This window comes from Micropterus dolomieu, linkage group LG14, assembly GCF_021292245.1.
Source record: "Micropterus dolomieu isolate WLL.071019.BEF.003 ecotype Adirondacks linkage group LG14, ASM2129224v1, whole genome shotgun sequence".
In the NCBI taxonomy this organism is placed as follows: domain Eukaryota; kingdom Metazoa; phylum Chordata; class Actinopteri; order Centrarchiformes; family Centrarchidae; genus Micropterus; species Micropterus dolomieu.
In genome coordinates this window covers 22,080,309-22,100,654 of record NC_060163.1, presented here as the reverse complement: position 1 = coordinate 22,100,654, position 20,346 = coordinate 22,080,309, and the positions used below count along the sequence as shown (strand labels likewise).

Sequence of the window (20,346 nt, the reverse complement as noted above, 5' to 3'; positions counted from 1 at the left end):
GTGCTGTCTCTGTGCTATGATGAGCTCTAAATCCTGACTGAAAATCCTCAAATAAACTATTGCTCTGTAGAAAGTCACACAGCTGTTTAGCAACTGCTTTCTCCAGAACCTTAGAGAGAAATGGAAGGTTAGATATAGGTCTATAGTTGGCTAAAACATCCGGATCAAGTTTGGGCTTTTTCAGAAGAGGTTTAATTACAGCTACTTGAAAGTACTGTGGTACATAGCCTGTTGATAAAGATAGATTGATCATATCTAGTATAGAATTGCTGACTAAGGGTAAAACATCTTTAAGCAACCTAGTCGGGATGGAGTCTAAGACGCAGGTTGATGGTTTAGATGAAGAAATTATTGAAGTTAGTTGTAACTCACATGTATCATGCAACTTGAACAAGTCTTTGTGGCTTTTTGAGGTTTTTGGCACACTCTGTAATAAACTCTATAAAAGATCAGATTAAATCTTTTAAATTTCAAAAACTCCGAATGGTTAAGTGCTTCTAGTGGCATTTTCAATTATGTAAAACATTAAAACAAGTGTTAAATTGAATTAATTAGTTGCAAATAATTTGTATGTTACAAATAAAATTAAAAGTTAAGAAAGACTACGGAAACTCTTGACAGCACTATCACTTCTCTTGTTTGTGCAGCTACATTTTTGTGTTTTTTTGTTGTTTTTTTTATAAAGAAATGTTCAATGGTAATCTGATCCCAGCAAGATGTTGTTTAAAGTTGTTTTTAAACTGTATCCTCAATCCTTACTTTCAGTCTGATGTTCAGAGAATCAACAGAGTTTATTTTGTGGGATTTTCTTTGCAAATGTTTAGTCTGAAATTGCATATATTGGTATTATATATCAGATATTACCATTCATATGTCTTTGATTGATAAACATAATCATATGCATGTGTCTTAGCCTGAACACTTACCAAAATGTTTATTTAACAAGATTATATTTTTTAGTTTAAAGGTAGAGATTGTCTTAATGGAGAGATGTTACACAAAATGATGTGTAAAAACACCAAATATTTCACTTTACAGATTTGTTTTTTGTAAAACACCTTTTGCGTTTTTAAATTTCACGGTTCAGATTTTTGTTAAAATCATCAATAAAAGCAAGAAATCTGTCCTTTTGCCATTTGAGTGCTTACACTTTATGTGGAGATGTAAGATTTTAGTTCAAAGCACTTTGATGCACACTGTGTTCTATTTATATATAATATAATAAAATAATGAAGAATGGACAGAAAGTCAGTTTACCAATCTTATTTATTAGTTTAAGAAGCTTAACTATCATTTTCATTATCGATGAAATCTGTTATTTTTCAATGAATTATTTAGTATATAAAATGTCAGAAAATAGGGGAAAATGCCCCTGACAAGTCCATGGATTTTTGTCCAACCAACAGTCCATTCCCCTAAGAGATTCACTTTACAGTGGGAAAAAAAAGCAGGAGTTCCCTCGTACTTGACTTTTGAACACAGACACTGGATGGATTACTGTGAAATCTGGTTCAAACATTCAAACATCCCCTCAGGATGAACTGTTATAACTTTGACGACCCCTTAACCTTTCCTCTAGCTTTGTCAAATCACTAAATATGTGCCAAATGAATGACATCAGCCTCAGCTGTACTTTGAGTTTAGTGCTAATTTGCATGCTGACACGCTAAACTGAGATGAACATAATTAACTTTATACCTGCTAAACATGAGCATGTTAGCATACTGACATTAGGTATTATGTACAGCCTCACAGAACTGCTAGTGTTGTAGACTTATTGTTTTATTATTTTTTTTAAAAAGATTTTCAGAATAGCTGACATTCAATGAATCTTTTCAGCTCTACAAAGTACTCTCATTTGTATAATTCTATTATGACGCCGTCTGCGCTGCACTGAATGTGGTGAATTAACCTAAGAAAGTAGATTCCGTGTCTCCTACAATGGATTTTCTTTCCTGTGAGAGGCTTTTACTGTGAGGCAGAATTAAATTTATCTAATGTGATAGGTACCTCTCTTCTTTAGCTACCTTTAAGATTTGGCAAAGATGGTGTGTCTCAATTGAAACCATGAAATTACAAAACAAATCCAAAACAAATTGACTGGGAAAAACAACACTGACACACAGACGTTCAGTTTAAACACAATTTATTATTCTGCTTAAATAATTACTTGGATCATCCAGTGTAGGCTATGTTGGTTCGTCATACATGTTGGTACCAGATTTTCATCAACAATGGATGCTTGGGGTGGTTTTGTATGAAAAAAGAGAAAACAGAAAAAAAAAAGACTGACATATAAACAGAAGATCAGATTTTGATCAATACTGTGATTTATGTGAGTTAGTAAAAAGGACTACATTTAGATAATGGGGCTAAAAATAAGATTCTCTGTTCTCATGAAATTACAACCTATTAAATAAAGATAAAAGTCATCAAACCATCAAAATTTAACAGTCCCCTTTTTAAAACCACAGCAGACCTAAAAGCTTAAACGTACACTTCTAGTATGCATGATGAGCTTACAGATAGACATTTTTATTTGATGTTGCACGCACACAGGGGCTGCTAGCAGTTTGGAGATAACACATTGTGCCAGTCTGCAGGTTATATTCGGGGACACTGACCTTCCTGAAGCGTAAGAATGAAGCTATCTCTGCCACTCGAGTGTGGAGTGTGTGATCTTTGTAAAAACTAAAATAAAAACAGTTATTGATGACAGATGGTTGGATTATGTGCACACACAGACAGAAAGTACCATCAAACCCCTCTCTAATTGTATTACAGTGCTTTGAATTAGGAGGAAAAAAAAGGAAAGCGTTAAAAATAAAGTGACGTCACATGCAGCAAAATATAATTTCTCTGAAGACGAAGAATGTTCCACAGACGGAGCGGAAGTAGCTGTTGGATATAAAGAAACGTCCATTGTTTAAAATCAAGCAGTTTTTTTTTCTCTCCATTCGTTTCTCATTTACACACAACTTTTTTATATTCATTTGGAAGAGCATGTCAGGTCACACACTCAAGGCTGCACAAACAGTGTCGACCTCTCAATACAAACGCACCGACTCTGCGAAGCTTCAACTCAAATCAGTGCATAAACAATCTGTGAAGCTGCTGATCTTTTTTTGTTTGTTTTTTTTTCAGTGTCAGTTATATACAACAAAATCACCCATTTACTATTATATTTCATTTTTTAAAAAAGAACCACATGGTAACACCCCAATACTGTGGGTCCAGGAGGAAAAAATAGACCATATAAGGCGAGTGTCTGAGAGAGAGTGGATCACACATCTTTATCTGTTTATCTGTCAGCAGTTTACTTGTCGTTTTTCTTGCGCCACCTTTGGTCACGGACGCCTTTCATTCATCAAAGATAGAAAGTTCCAGCTCACGTCCAGTCGTGTCCTTCGGGTGTTGTTTACAACAGTGAGAGAGTTTGGTGACATGCTCATGCGAAATAAAAGAAAAGTAGTTGTTTTGCTTTGTCTTGCTGAAAACCATGCGTTGTAAGTGAAAGCTTCAGACACGTTTTGGCCGATTGACGAGGCTTCCAGTCCGTTTTCCCTCCCAGGGTGTATGTGGTGTCGCAGGTGGACGTCAGTGGACCTGGAGGGTCAAATATGACAAGCTTACATTAAGGTCTGACTTGCTGCAAATGGGGGGCAGGGTGATATGGCAAAATTCATTATTAAGAAAAAAAAAAGTTACATCATTCGATATTGATAATTATCATGATAAATGTCAAATCATTATTTTTAAGTTTAAGGTTGATTTTTGCTCCTGAGTGAAAGTTGAATAAAAAAAAAAACAGATTTAACACTCATTTTGTTGCACAATTGAATGTAGAGCTAGAATGCATTTTTATGGCAAAATTGTGAACCAGTCCACTATTTTGGCTTTAAAGACTGATATTTATTCACTTCATGAATGGATAATAGTCAGAATTCAAGTTCTTAGCTACTTACCAGGTTTAGTTGAGAGCACCACTGTTATGACTGACTCTTCTTCCCTTGTTTCTTGCTGGCTCCGTTTTCAGGCTTGGCAGAGAGAGAAAACAAGCAAAGCAGTGAAGTCCACCAAGAGACAGAAAAACAAAGAGGTAAAGGAAAAGAGAAAGGGAAAAGTGGAGAGAAAAAAAAGAAAACGTTAGTATTGTGCTCAGGCTGAGCACAAAGGAGCTCAACTACTGTATGTTAGGAGATCACAGGCAGCGTGCTAGAAGAGAGAAGTTTAAGGAGAGAAAGATGTTACGGTTACTACGTCTGTCCATCTGCAAACGAAATCACACATGCATCAATACATGTTAAAAATAAGCGTTGATTTTTTTCTATATTAGTTGAGACACTTGTAATGTTAGTAGTTTTCAAACCCAATCAACAAGCCAGTACTACTGATACACACTGCAGTACAGAGGAAACACACATCAGGACACAACCACTGCAAACATGTATACAGACCATTGTAATAACTACTTGTTACTCCATTACACAGCACTTCACAAACTGCAATCTGTATTTTTCACAGTAGCATGACAGCAAACAGCTCTGATTAATGCTGAGATCAGACTACACAATATGAGCCCAATAACGTGTGACCCTACAGATGTGCAGAGGCGAGAATGAAAGTGAGTATTTGGGAAAGACGATTTGTTATGTTACTTAATGTGTCATAGTCTTGGATGCCTCTTGTGACCCAGAACGAAAAGACAGGTTAGCAAGTCAGAATTTTTTTTGCCTTTCATGCTTTCTTCTAGTTTAATATTGTCTATAGCCAAGTTTGAATTCAAATGCAGCGCAAATTTGAAACCAATTTCTAGAAAAATCTGCAAAAGTAAATTCAAATGAATGTGCGTTTCCATCCACTGCTGTTATATCAATATTGGAATTGAGATAAATGGTGGCACTTATTCTCCTGTTAGATGCCGTTAAAATATTGCAGAAGAGGACTGCAGTCAAACTAAACCAATGGTGAAAAACAGTCCAGAAAACATGATGTAAAAATGCTTTGTTTGTTTAATTGTCTCCTAATTTGACACAGTAACTGTCTTAATGTGTACACTTCTCATAGCATAACTTTGTTCCAGAGCAGGACTTAGCTAAGCTAAGCGGGGCTGTAGCTGAAGCTGTGAAATATTTTACTCCAATTCAACCTGGATCAAAAGTGTTCTACAGGCCTGGATCAACTCAGAAAATATGTGAAATAATGTGCAAGAGGGCCCTGAATATGAACCATCTGGCTTAAGTTGGTCCTCACTTGGTGCGCAAACTTTCTTCATAAGCCACTAGTTTACTTCAGCTGTTTTGCGCTGGACAGGTAGCATGCACTCTGCTTATCCTTTCCTACAAAACAGGTGCAGATGGTTGTTATATTTGGGCTGAGGTGGGTCAGAGCGGTGAAAAGGTGCAGGCTGAAAACACAAAACAAGGAGCTGTGTAGAGCTACAGAGGAATGGGTGTTCACATTTGTCTGAGTGATTTGATTTAATGTTTACATACAATTACAGCTTCATGCAGGTGTAAGTGGGCTAGGATAGCTCAGGACAGCTCAGCTGACTAAGTTAGGCGGTTTGTTTTAACGCCAACCTCAGTTTTCCCTCTCTGGGCCTCCTGGGCCTTGTGACCCTGTCGGGAGCGCTTCCCCCTCTTCTTGCCCTTCCCCCCTGTGGCGCTTGCTGCTGCTGCACCTGCTAAAGAAGCAGCATCTGCTCCACCTGTCACTACACCAAGAGCAGATCCTTCTTCTGAAACAGTTTTGCCTTCACTTTCCTTCCTTTCCTCCGTGTTGACCACACGGCGTACCACCTTTCTGATCACCTGTAGGGGGCAGAAGCACGTCAGGGGAGAAGGAGGTGGGGGAGGGAAGCAGGAAAGCATTTCGTGAGGAGAAAAAATTGGAAAGGATGGTGAAAAGGATTCTTAATAGTGTGAGTGTGTGTGTGTGTGTGTGTGTGTGTGTGTGTGTGTGTGTGTGTATGTGTGTGTATGTGTGTATATGAGATGCCATGTGATGTGTATTTGTGTGTTACTGTGTGAAAGAGTGTGTTAATACTTCTGTGTCAGTCAGCATCCTCGTGAGACTGGTTTCAGCTGACAGATTTTAAACTACTTCAAAAAGCTCGCCCCCTTTTCCATTGAAATATTACTAGGGAAACACTGGTGTGTGTGTGTGTGTGTGTGTGTGTGTGTGTGTGTGTGTGTGTGTGTGTGTGTGTGTGTGTGTGTGTGTGTGTGTGTGTGTGTAAGCTGTGGGATAAAGATGCGACAGGTAATGGAGGGGGAGGAGGATGGTTACTTTTCTGGTGACCAGATTCCCGTCTTCATCTGTGTACTGCTCCTCCGTCACAGACTCTCCAGGAATGTTTTTGGCCTCCTCTCCCTGAGGTGAAGGTTTAAAGGACGAGTGAGATGGAGGAGTGAGAGATGCGGGGGGTGGGAAGGATGGAGGGGTGTAGGTACAGTTTGGGAAGAGTGTTGAGAGGTTATCTGTAAGACTGTTATTCATCTGGTTATTCAGAAAATAGATAACATTTCCAACAGACGTCAGCCTGCCTGCCTGCCACAGCCGATGGGTTTCCTACTATTAAAATTATGAATAAAGACTTGAAAATTGCACTGCAGAATTTCTCTGTGGTGCAAAACCAGGATTAATGGTAATGAAGCCTGAAGAGGTTTAAGTTTTTTTAACTGCCGTTTCATTAGTACAAATGAATCTATTGATAGATTAAAACTTAACTAAATAAACTAAAATCGTTGATGTGTTCATCTGTGATGCAGCATGAAACATGACTTCTGTGGTTGCTCTGCAGACATGGGAAAGTTTTGCTCACTGACATTTCGCATTTTGGCAGGGTAATACTGTTTGGGACAATGTAGGAACCCAACTGATGCTAATGCATCAGACAGGCTGACTCAACATGTAAATATGGCTTTGTAACACAAACGGTGGTTTATTATTTTACCTGGGTTTATCATTGAGGTGTTAAACCAATTTCTTTATTAATATACTGTAAATTCATATCAATCACTGCAAAAGTCCAACGGCTTCAAGAGGATGCAGAACCCCCCCAAACTCACAAACACACACAAATGTATTAACATCGTCAGCTTGTAAATGAGGCTCCATTTACACAGAGAAAGATCGTCTGTAGTTTAGAGCTGCAATGATTGACAAAAGAAAATTAATCAGCAACAATTTTGATAATTGGTTAATCAGTTTGAGTCTGTCTTTTAGAGAAAATGCCCAAATTCTCTGGTTCCAGCTTATTAACTGTTAGTATTTCCTGCTTTCATTAGTCCTCTACAATTACAAACTGAATATCTTTTGGGACTGTTAGTTTCTGCTCGTAATTAAAATGTTAGTACATTACAATTGAAGCATCTAGTTGATGCTGTTATCCAGTTTGAATAAAGAGCAAAGATTGAAGGGGGTTCAGTGACTTGCTCGAGGACATTGGGGTTGGAAACATAATTGACACATTGTCTGTTGTGGGAACAGTAACTGCCACCATAGTTCTCCCACCCATCAGAAGGGTGTTGAATATACTAATCAGATATTCTGCTCCTGTGGAAATCCAGCCTCAGAATAACGCCTACAAATAGAATATTACTATACTATATGAGCCAAACACGCAGCAGTCCACTGACCAGGTAGCAATGCCAAACAGCATGGCTTGTTGGTGTGAGAGCTCACGCCAACGAGCAGTGAGTAGCACTTCATGCTATAGCAAGGCTAAACATACACACACACACACTGACTGCCTCTCACACTCACACACACACACACACCTTTGCAACTATAGTCAAGTTTCCATCCAAATGTATTGCAATTTTTGACAGAATTTCCAAAAAATTCAGGTTGATTCAAATAAACAGTTGTTGCCGCTGATTTTACTTTTATGGACCATTAAACCAATCCAAAGGAGGAGGGTGCAGCAAGATGACACACCAGTCAAATCTCATGTGGAAAAACATGTAGAAAATGTATGTAAATGTGGAATTTATTTATGTTTCATGCATTTTGTTTCTTATCTGCTGCTAGTTTTCTTCTCCTTAGTGGACATTTACGTCACAATTTATTCACTTAGTCTGTTTTCATTGCACTTTATTGCATTGTGCTTATTTCAATATGCAAACTCTTCCACCTCAGCCAAGCATAAAACATTTTTTGTGATGATACCTTTTTATTTCTTAAGTTTTTCCACTCAGGTTTCAATAAGCGCAAATTATAAATTGGCATAAAAGCCAGACAGCTGGATGGAAACTCACTTTATGATACACTCTCTTTCTATCACATTGTCTTACTTGAAAAATCTATCGCTGCACACAAAAACACTCCCAATGTGAACAAACATATAAAGAAACACACTCTCCTACTTAACTCTGTAGAACACACAAATGCTGTCAAACGCAAACCAGCACAGCACAAAACTTTTGTTCACAATCTTTTTTGTCTATTTCGCTCTTCTTCGCAAACTTGGAAGTCACAGAGCTTATGCAAGTTTACTCTGCCTCGAGCAGTCCACACACATCGGGCCTCACACACCTTGAGTATGACTCTTCTGCGGTACACCCTGGTGGTGACAGTGGTCTCGTCATCAGAGCTGGACTCGTCAGCTCTAACACTCCCCTGACAAAGGCAGCCCAGTAGCAGTTTAACATTAATGACCCCAGTGTGTGTAAGTGTGTCTTCAGTTTATGATGTTGTGGGATAATTTAAATGGTTAAAGTTAATTAAAAAATGAAATACTGGATCAATTTTGTCACTAAAATTAATTAATAATAATAAATAATAATAAAATTAATATAAAAGAACGATTTCAGGGTGTAGGTTTACAATCCTGGGCTGGGCTTACAGTTCAAACAATTTTAAACCCACTTAAACTTAATATACGGCTTTGAAAGCAGTAAATAACAGTACACAAGGACTTCTAGGCCTTAAATTATTGTTTAATTATATAAAACATTGAAGTAAAAAACTGGGTAATTAAATACAAAAATGTACGCTCTCACCTGGACTTTGTGCTGGGACCTTTCACCTCCCTCCTCCCGTCTTCTGCTTGGTCCCGCTGTGCTGCTGTCCTCCTGAGATCCCTTCCTCTTGGCCTCTGAATCTTTTCGTTCCCTGGCTGTGTCACTGTGACCTCCATTCTGTCTATTGGTCTGAGCCGGGGGCTGCTCCAATGAATCAGCCAGACTGTCGGGGCTGGGGGAGGGAAATATAGTTCGGAGATCATTTGAGATCCTATCACTGAAGTGCTGGACTGACAGAAAACATTGGTGTGTAAATATGTAAACAGAAAAATGGTAGAGAAAAGGGTCCTCCTCACCTGCCCTCCTCAGTGCCGGGGCTGCGGCCAGGGGCTGCTGACTCTACGATTGCATCGGACGTCTCACTTCTCCAGCCTGGAACTGAACACATTTCTTTTTCTGCTTGCCGTACTTGTTCGAGAATTGCATTCACCCTCTCTTCTGTCATCTCCTCGTCCTCCAAGCCTCCCTCCAGCTTTATATCCTCCAGCAGACTCTGCAGCCTCTCCAGGCTCATCTCCTCCTCTTCTTCTTCTTCCTGCCTTCCATTTCCATGACCAGTGTCTAAGGCGGCATCCTCTTTTTGGTTTCCTCCCTGATGCTCTAAAACAACTCCGTGCCCTGCCATAAGTTCTTTCTCAAAGGCCTCAGCATGCCTGTCTGTTCCCTTTCCTGATTGCTCTACTGCCCTTCTGTCATTATCCGGCCTCTCATAAGAAACAAGCCCTGTCTTTTCTTCCACAGACATCTCTCTTTCTCCTGTGGTCAAGGTTGTATCTTCGGCCCCAACAATGGGGGGCTGTGGGGCATTGGAGCTGGGGCCTGGGGCGACTGTGAGGGGGTCACTGCTGGAGGTACTGGTGGTCTGAGTGAGAGAGAGGTCGCTAGGTCTACTAAGCATGGTCTTGCTAGGGAAGTCTGCGCTAGCATCGCCCTCGCTAAAGAAGTCGTCTGAGCGCAGCGGGGTAGGGGGCACGAAGTTCAGGGTTGAGGGGGTTTGCAGCTCCAGATCTATATTGTCGTATCCTGGGTGGATGGCAGGAGTAAAGGATTAGAGGGTGAGGGGATTGAAGAGGGAGGGAAAGAAAGAAGAGGGGAGGAAAGGAGGGAGGGAAGGGGAGGTAGAGTGGTGAAGGTGATGAAATGAGAAACATATCTAAATCTAAAGGTAGCATCTGTTCAAAAGTCACACAGGTGTAACCAAAATACACTTTAAAGCTGCATTAACTGATTTTTTTTGGGCCACTTGGGGGTAGCAGAACACGCTTTAAACACAACATTAACACTTTTTAAAGCTGTTATGATGAACATGCTAGCACACTGTTACCTATTTACACTTCCAGACGACACGGGAGCAACATTATCATTCATTTGGAGACGTGTGTGCTTCCACCTGATGAATGTAAGGGGCCAAAAACAAACCAAAAAGCAGTTAAAAGGTTTTGCAGAGGTGGGGGGAACGGCAGAGTAGGTCATTCCTCTCTGTGGACCTGTCACATATGTGAAAAACCTCTGATAAATCCACTGTACGCTAACCAAATGACAGCCAGACACAGTCAGCGATTATCTAGTGCACATTTAGCAGCTATATTCCCTAAGGAGTTTGTGGAGGCCATAAACAGAGCTAAAAGAGAGTGAATGTAGGACTTACACAAGCCATAAACATGACGTTTTGCTAACGTGGTCACCGTGTCAGCTTTGTTCTGTTTATAACTTGGTCTGCTGCCCAAGTGGCCAACAAATAAATTAATACTGATATAAAAATTCTCCCTAAACAAACACATTTCTCAAACACGTGGGGACTCGTGTGTGACTTCTTGACCAGCACTACAGAGTAAGACACATGACCAGATCACAAAGAGATGGAAACAGAATATAAAGACAGAATATAAAATGTAAGATAGAAACTGCACATGCACTGTTTTTATATAAACTTTACATGAACATTCAGTCACACTAATGTCATTTGCAGAGTTCCTCAGGAACTGTTGTACTTCCTGATTAGGTTTCAAACTGGCACTTAAGTCAGCCACACCTTTTGTAAAAGCACTTAACTTCAGACCCCACCTCAGATTCAGAGCTACTGATTTCAATCGAAATTCAACAATAGTAATAGAGGGGGTCTTCATTATAGCACTTTAAAACAAGCACAACATCAGCTCATTGTCTCACTAATTATGTCAATTTAAGAGTATGAGCAAAAGCTTGAGTATAATTCAGGTAGGTTAGTTGTGTTGATTTTAACAAAAGGCAGAGAGGAGCAGAGCAACAAACAAGCTACATCTAAATGTAAACCTCAGGAACAGAAAGATCCCGTCTGAAGTAAGAAGGGACACCAGGGGGGAGGGGAGAGAGTGGAGGGGAGGTAGGATGCACAGAGGGAGAAGGAGAGCGATGATTTAGCGGAGGAGAGGGGGAAAAGTGAGGTGGGGGAGAAGGAAATGAATTAGAAGGAAGGGGAAAAGATGAAGGGGAAGAAAAGGTTGGAAGTGTAGTAGTAGGAGGAAGTAGAGGAGGAGAGGAGGTAAAAGAAGAGGGAGAAGGGAAAGGAGAAGATAGGGAAAGATGAACAGGAGAAGGTGACAGGAAAGAAGTAGATGGAAAGGAGGGAGAGGAAGGGCTAGACGTGGAGAGGGAGGTACAAGAAGGAGTAGGAGAGGGAAGAGGGGGAGATGGTTTAACAGGTGTAGGAGAGGTGGGACGGGGAGGAGCATGAAGAACAAGAGAAGAAAGACAGGAGGAGGATGGAGACGAGGGCAGACAGAGGGCAGATGGAGGGAGGCGACGAGGAATATAGGGAGGTGGAGAGAAGAATGAGGAGCAGCCAAGCGGGCTTCGGGGTGAGGAGGGAAGAGACGAGGAGTGAGGCAGAGCGACAAAGTGAGGGAGAACAGGAGCGACAGGCAGGAAGTAAACAGGAGGTGTGGATGGGGGAGATGGGAAGTGAAAGACAGAAGAGGAAGAAGGGACAGCAGAAGGGGAGGGGAAAGAAGGAGAGGTGACATGGATGGAATGAAAGTGAGGAGAGGAAGAGGAGATGGAGGTAGAGGAGGAAGGAGTATTATGGAGAGGAGCGACAGGCTGAGATGTTTGAGGACACGGGAGGAATGTAGGAGACCGAAGAAGTTTTGGAGCTATTATAATAATCACAGTTCACAAGAGACAAAAAAACAAACATAGAATAACTGTTAGACAAGACTTGGATGAAAAGACAAACAGCATATAAAAAACGAAACACAGACAGTGAACTTGTGATTGATGAAGGCTTAATGTTTTAGAAGCTGCAGAAGCAAAGATATTGCACACCAGAGTCATGGGATTGCTTATCTCGGTTGATAAGCAAGAATAAGCTTCTTAGTCAACAGCAGTAGCATCTTTTGAAACGGCAAAGAAAAAAACAGTAGAGGACAGTGTAAAAAAGCAAGGAAAATTCCCATTCTGGCTTTGTCTTGCACAAGGACAGATTTTGGGATCTAGGAGGTTTAAAATTTGTTGAGCTACAAATTCATTTTCAAAGAGGAACTAAGAAGAAGCAGGATGGGATCTGCGAATGCGGAAAGGCCGCGTCGCACACAGGATTTTATTACTACTGAGGTCATTAGAACAAATTTCCCCAGGGCAACCCCCCCACTCTGTTAAATGTTTGTGGCTGGGGTCCAAACAGCTGCTGTGGCCCAATTCCAGCAGCTCCCATATTCCCCTTGTGAATTGCATTGTGGGAGTTGTGTGTATACTTAATTTAGTCACTTGTAAACTCCCTTTCTTGGGCCATTAAAACCACCATATTCTCAAAAGTAATATTGACATGACCTTGGTGTCCCCATCAATCAATTACAGTCCTGTTGGGGCCATATGGTGGAGGGTATGCTAATGCTAAAGCCTGGTGGTTAGCTGTAGATGTCGTCAAGTCAATGTAGAGGTAGGGTAGCAGATATCTGCAGCTCTTGCCAAAGACACTTGGTAGTGCTAGCTACATGACTTGTGGAGTTGTTAGTGCCAACACAAGGGGCACTGTTGCATTAGCAGTCTTACTCTTAGTAAGCCTGAGTTCAGCAGTGAAGGTAAAAGCAGAAGCTATGACTGAATCCAGAAGCTGTTGAAGTTAGTAAAAGGTAGCCTTTGGTGGGAAATAGCTGGTTAGTGGTGCTTAGTGCTGACAAGGGAATTTGCTGTAGGAGTTAGTCACTCTGAAGCAAGAAGAGGAGAGAGGAGGAGGCGGAGGCGGGCAGTCTGCTGGTCTCAAAGCGGGAGAAGCTACAGCGGAGAGTAGAGGCTGGGAGGCTCGGAGGAACCCAAGGAGATGACAGTTACAGTACAGCTAACAACAGTGACACAGAAGCATAATTATACACTGTACACTTTGGAAAAAGGTGTTTCATTTTCAACCCATCTGTGAGTGTCATCTGGGACAGAGCACAACCTTTGCAAAAACACTCATGTGCGTGTGTTGAAAAGGCTCCACCCATTTGAAGAGTGTTAAAAGTGTATTGTTGTAAGCCAACAACATCGGAGCAGGCAGCCTCTCACACAAAGCCATGCATTTTGTTTTTTTTTATCTGTGACACACTTTAAATCATCTTTGCAGATCACATGTTATTTCAAACAACAGTAACACTGACTGTTGTGTTAAGATGACTTTCAGAAACCTAATTGGACAGATTGGCAATGAGGCCCATTTCAGAAGTTTGTCTCAAAGTGTGCCGGTCTAACACCGGCTAGTTCTGTAGGTTCATCTTCTAATTACTAAAGAATGCTGATTTGACAGGGAGTCATTTTCTTGTTTCATTGACAAGCAAAGTGGGAACAACTCTGAAAAAATGTTTTGTTATATACTGGTTGGATACCTTTCTTAAATTATATGATGGGATGCATATACAGACCAAATGATAGTGTTTAAAATCAGTTGATGCAGCGGTGGAAGAAGTATTCAAATCCTTTACTTGAGTAAAAATAGCAATGCATTAATATAAAAATACTTAATTACAAGTTTAAGTCTTGCATTCAAATAGAGAAGTATTATATGATATATTATAACAGCAACCTAAAGTAACAAAATTAGTTGAATGGTACTCATTATGCAGCCGGATGGTCCCTTCCATTATTATATAAGTTGATTTTTATTACTGATAATACTGATAAAAATGTAAGAAGCATTTCAATATAGTTGTTCGAGGTTGAGCAATGTTGTGTTTTTGACGATGCAATTATCCACCTGTGAGTAGGTGTTTTTTTTAAACAATATTTTTATTGAGTTTTTGTTTGCCTACACAAACAGAAGTACATTGCACATTAACTTACAGTTTTACAAAATAGAAATGTGAAAAAACAGAGGGAAAAGAAATGGTTACTTTTTGTTTATATATAGACGCTTTAATCGGACGCGTTGCCAATGTGATGCGCCTGGCCCGACAGGTCGGTAGAAAAACAGGTCTGCTAGTGTGACCTTATCACATCTCAGTTTGGCCAAGTAACGTTTCTTTTCTTCGACTGGCAGCTAAGGTTATTTACTTGTTATGGATTGCTTGCGGAAGTCTGCCTGAAGTTAAGTTTGGGCCAGAGTAATGCACATGCGCAGTACCGTTTGTTTATGTTGTTACCGTTGAAAGCCTCTATAGGGTTATGAGAAATGTTTTATAATACTTCCAGAGTGATTAAAAAGGTTTCTAAACGTATATTATTTTATTTTATAATCAGCTGTCATCAAAGTTCTGAAATGTCCCTCAGTGGGTCTGTCAGAGTCAGAGAACACTGGTAACTGCACATTTCATTTTCATTAAGAGGAGAGAGAGAAAGTTAGAAAGAGAGAGAGACTTGCGATAATGCTTAAAGCAAGCATGCCAGTATTACAATTGGTTGTTATAATTATGTTTTTATGTATTTTCTAATAGCATATGACACAAAACTGACAAAACGAGATGTGTTGGGTATCAGTTACAATTCTTAACTTGTAACATACACATAAACATAACTATTGTTGAACCAAATTATGAACTAGTGCTCTAACCCATCGGCAAATGTGCCTTAATTATTATCTTATCAACAGGTTTATCTGATACATTTATCAGGTGGGACAGAGACACCAATTCATTTAGTGGCTTACATTTGCTTCAAGATCATGCTTTTGAACAGTTTATAAAACACACACACTAAAACGTGTCATGCACCCAAATTGGTACAGGTTTTAAATAAGTTTATTGTTTTATTAAATCACCCAAAAATCTATCACTTGCCATTAACATTCCAATGACTGAGTGCTACAAATTATTTGTACTGCCCAGTGTTGGAAAACTAACGCTGGCTGGGGTGACTGCTTAAAAACGACTGATGCTATTTTTACCTGATGGTCCATTAACTGACATGAGCTCAATGAACCCGCTGGAGCATTAAGTCATTTTGGTTACATTCTAATTAACGTTCATTGTTTGGTCAAGCCTGATTGGTTCTGTATTGGTTTACACAGTCAGGTCTGACTATCTGGCTGAGAGAGGAGGTGAAGAAGGGTGAAGGGAAAGACTGAGAGATAGACTGAGAGTTCAGCTAGGGTGGGCTACACTTTACCATCGGACTGATCCGGGAATACTGCGTTATCATCGGCAAAGCAGCGTGTGCCTGAAATGTTACCGTAGTCAAATATGGGCCCTTCCAGCAAAGTCACAATATCCAACCGATTGATCTTAGTCAGCACCGCAGTTAAAGCATCCGCTAGAGAGGAGAGAGAGAGGCAAAAAAAAAATCATATTTACACTAACTTTGAGCTATATCGATTTACTTTCTTCATAAACTTGAAACTGAAGTATGTATTTTGGTATATGAGAATGTCAGCTTGGAGAAGAAGACATGGATAAAAGCTATAAGGTCATATCTGTTTCTCTCTGTCACATACAGCACAGGCAAACACAAACACACACTGCTTACTTGTGGCATTTTTACCGTCCCTGTGCACCCATTTCTTTAGGAGCGTGAAGCTCTGTGCTGTCAGGGAATTTGGGTTCTCCACTCTGATGAAGTTGATCTCGTCCACAGAGAATTCCAGCTCCCTGGCCAGCTCTGTAACAGCAACAAACACCACAAAAAATCCCACTTTTCTTGAGAAAATAAAAACATAAAGATGCAGTACTTTGTTGCTCAACGGGTCGGCATTGGCACTAACATTGCAAGGCACAAGAGTCTCATTTCTCTGGAGGTAACCTGTGCTAAAAATGTCTGCACTGCCAAAGAGGCACTGTGATTTATCATCCATTAGTACTGTGTTAGTCAGTGGCTGAAAAAAATCACAACATTGCGCAAGGGAGTGACACTACAAAATGCTTCAGTCGTCTTAGATAAATTAGTTATCTGATGATGAGCTGCTGACTGATAGATCATATGTAGTGTAAACAAACTGATGCCACTGGCTATAAAACCACGAGAACATAATGTTCAGCAGATATACTACACTGCAGCTCTGCAACAGTAGCACAAATTAAATATGGATTAGATTTCCTTTCTCTCCTGAGCACTTAGTCACTGCAGAGGACAGACAGGCATCCAACTACAACTGTCCACACTCATGCACACTTTCAGATGGACACCCCTGTACACACATTTATGCTGTACTCACACAGAGACACACACACACGGTGACGCCCACACACACACATGCAAGCAGGCAGGCGTGGGGCAGTGCTGCAGTGCAGGTGGTCAGGCTTGAACTAAACCGCAGAGGCCACACCCTTATCACTGCTCAAGTACAATACATAAAATCCTCTTACTGTTCCTCTTTCACCCACTCAAACACAAAGAAACATGACATGGAAGAATATCAATACATTGCTATAAAATCTGTTTTGGAATTAAAATTAATAATACAATCATTACTGTGTATATTTTTCAGCCCCACAAACTCCTAATGTGTGTCATTATGTTTAAATTTTACCAATAAAATAGGAAAATTACAATGCAATCCAAGTTTAGAGAATTTTCCTACTTTAATGTTGTATCATATGTTTAGTGGTGATGGTGTGTGCGCATCAATGCCACTGCAGTGCTGCTCAGTAAAGACATTTTTATACTATATGTCCACCAGATGGCAACAAACACTGTAAAACTAAGATCTGGGCTCAGTCCAGCTCATTCTGTCACGTGGGCGCTCTTTTATAAAACATATACCGAATCCTCTTTGTTGCAAAAGGGGTATTACATATAATGTTTATCAGTGAATACGTTTAATATTATCCCAAGTGCATGAGTCTGTGGCTGAACGCTAAACTGAGTGAGATGAAACCTATTTAACTCCAACATTTCAGCGGTGTCTCCATGTCGTATCAATTAACATAATAAAGACAGTATTATGGCATCGCGTCATGCTTGTTTTTGAGTGAAAAAGTGAGACATGAGTAGACTCACCAGTCCAGCTGAGTCCGAGGTGGTCGGCTACTATTGCCATGCGGAGGTCTGTTCTCTCACAGGGACTCTGAGGGCCTGTGCAAGTAAGCAGGGAAGGGCAGGACACAACCAATTAACTTGCAATATTATGACAACAATCCCCAAGTTAATTGAATTGAATTCTCAGTAAGAGATATACAAAAGGGCTCCTATAAAATGGCCGCAGAGGGGATCGATGACATTTAATGAAAGAAACAGATTGGGATTGTGAACTGAAAGTTTGTCTGTTTCAGACTGTAGACATTAATGTGGTTGAATACGTACTTAATTACAGAGTTGTGTCTGTTTTTAGCCATTTTCTGATGTGATATTCATTTTAAACCATGTAGTGTTGACGACTGAACAAACATAACGACTAACTTTAGCTCACTGTCCCAGGTCTCACCTCTGAAAAAAAAAAAAGAATAGTTTTTCTGGCCAGACTCTCCTCAATGATTCAGTTTGGACAATGTATGCTAGTTCGACATTTAGAGACATACACTTCACTGTCATGCTGAGAATTTGTCTGTTCAATATAAAGCTGGAGCCAGAAGACGGTTAGCATAAAGACTGGCATAAATTTTGCAGTTTAGAGAAGTTGTGTTTTATACAAAAACGTTTGTTGGATAATTTCTTAGCCCGGTGTAGTGTGCCTGATGAATTAGTGTATTTCTCAAAATGTCAAACTATTCCTATAAGTTTTACAATGAACTGTCCATAGGCCTATATTCTATTTATTTTATCTTAATTATGAAGCCTTGTGAAATGCAGGTATGTCCTCTGGAAGGAACATAACAGAGTAATGTACTGTAATAGTGGAACTTTCCATACCATCTTTACTAGATTAGCTTTCATACTCTGGCTAACAAGGACAACTAAGTAAACATGACATATCAATCTAATTAAATTAGACTAGCAATATTAAAAGATCATTAGGGAGACATCTGATAATACTAAATTAAATCTAAAGAATGAGGATCTGTGTGGCCAGAAAAGGAAAAACACAAACCACAATTTCACACTAAAATGTTTGATGTTCAGTAGTATTAGTAGTTAGGGTTTAAAGAGTTTTATATCACATCACTAACAACAAACAATCTACCATCAGGCAACATTTCCTCTCACTGATAAAAGCAACCAATGGCTTTAGTTTGAAATCTTCACACTTGTGCAGCTGACATTCATCTGATTGTCAAATTCAGCCAGTGAGTTGTTTTCACAGTGTTTTGAGAGAGCAGAAATACCACCAAATAATATCTACAAACCCAGCAAGCAGACCAAAACAAACACAAGGTCTTATCTCCCCAAACATCTGATTTTCCATCATGTCACGGGTAGAAGTGAGTGGTGTGGTGTCATGTGATGAGGTGCAAGGCTAACTTAATCTGTAGTGCGAGATGAAAGTCAGAATGTGTGTGATAGCCTGGACGACCCCACAGTAATGGAAAGGAATGCATACTCACTCCATACCCTCAAGTGTGCTTACTTGCAATCCACTACTGATAACAGCATTTGCTGATGTGGAAATTGTTGTTCCTGTACCTTCCTTGCACCAAAGATATCCCTATAGTCTGTTCTAAAGCTCTCACTAGCAATGAGACAATTAATCCCCTGTCGTAGCACATTTATAGACACGCCTTTCCTTGAGAGATATTATTCTTTAAACGTCAAACGGTTCACTATTTAGGCTAAATAAAATTTCTTGCTTGATCCAGGGATAAATTTTGAGTATTGCTGATTCTGTCATCGATTAGCCTTTACCTCTTTGTCTAAATCACACAGCACAGGACACAGATAACACGAATGACAGGAAGAAGAAGTGACACTTAAAACGTCACATCACAAAGCACCCACAACAGCTACATGCATCTCATAGAGGAAAGATAAAGTAGAACAAGTGTTTAGAAAGAGTTTACAAACTAGTCTCGTTCTCTGTGACAGGAGCCGTGATTGGTTGATCAACCTGACTCCCTTCCTCCTTCTCCTCCTGCTCTTGCTCCTTCCCTCCAAGTGTCCGCCTACTCTTCCTCCTGCTCCTCCTCATCCTCTCACTGCTGGCCTGCTCAACCTCAGCTCTCACATCTCTAGCAGATGGTGTTGATGTGGTGGTGGTGCTGGTGGAGGTGGAGGTGGAGGTAGAGGTGCGTGAAGGGCGGGAACTTCTAGAAGCTCTAGATGGCTCTGACAAGGAAGTGTTCCTGGTAGTGCTGAGGCTGCAGCTCTCTTCATCCTCAGTGGGCAGTGTTTTCCCCTCTAACTTTGTTTCAACCTCCTTGGGAATGGTTTGGTCCAAAAGGTTTGCTGCCTGGCTATTGGCAGACCTTGTTTTAAAGTTTTGTGAGACCACTGGGCTGTTTTTTCTCCCCGTTGTATTTGTGCCACACCTACCTGGGGTTTTCACTAATCTGTGTTCAATACTGGATTTGCCTTTAGTTAGTCGTTTATGACCCCTGGTGGTTTTAATGCTTCTGTCACTAACCACAGATTTGGTTCCAACCTGCTTCTGCTCTCTGGAACAAGAGGAGTATTTCATTGCTTTCATCATTGGGATTCTAGATTTAGGAAATACATTCTCAAAAGGGTCTAATCTTTCCCTGAAATAATGCATTGCATGCTTCCTGATTAAAAATATTTCTTGTACCTTGTCTTTCACTATTGGTTGATGTTGACTGCATAGTTTTTGGCTAGGTACCCTCACTGGTAACCTGGACTTGCATATCTTGCCTTTGACCTCTTTGGCTCCTGTGTTTGTTATTGCTACATTAGTAAAAGCCCTGCATTCCCTGCTGTTCTCCTCTAGCTGACTGAAGGATGCTTCTATTCTGCTGACCTCCTGCAATGGAGTGGGTCCCATAGAGGACAACAAGTTGAACACAATACTGCCAGTCTGATTGACATCATAATGAACATAATGGGA

At 40.3% G+C, this 20,346-nt stretch overlaps 1 protein-coding gene across 1 annotated transcript in view; it reads right to left on the bottom strand.

Moving 5' to 3' along the window:
* Window positions 1-2,129: 2,129 nt before the first annotated feature.
* Window positions 2,130-20,346, bottom strand: part of LOC123982788 (ankyrin-3-like) — a 97,992-nt gene continuing 79,775 nt past the window's right edge. Inside the window, exons 41-51 of the mRNA XM_046068624.1 lie at window positions 17,412-17,486; window positions 15,942-16,073; window positions 15,585-15,728; window positions 9,715-10,052; window positions 9,326-9,621; window positions 9,009-9,201; window positions 8,542-8,625; window positions 6,292-6,375; window positions 5,583-5,813; window positions 3,966-4,037; window positions 2,130-3,606 (exon numbers count right to left, since the gene is read on the bottom strand). Coding sequence (XP_045924580.1) covers window positions 3,990-4,037; window positions 5,583-5,813; window positions 6,292-6,375; window positions 8,542-8,625; window positions 9,009-9,201; window positions 9,326-9,621; window positions 9,715-10,052; window positions 15,585-15,728; window positions 15,942-16,073; window positions 17,412-17,486 — 1,625 coding nt within the window. The 3' untranslated portion in view covers window positions 2,130-3,606; window positions 3,966-3,989. The remainder of the gene's footprint in view (window positions 3,607-3,965; window positions 4,038-5,582; window positions 5,814-6,291; window positions 6,376-8,541; window positions 8,626-9,008; window positions 9,202-9,325; window positions 9,622-9,714; window positions 10,053-15,584; window positions 15,729-15,941; window positions 16,074-17,411; window positions 17,487-20,346) is intronic.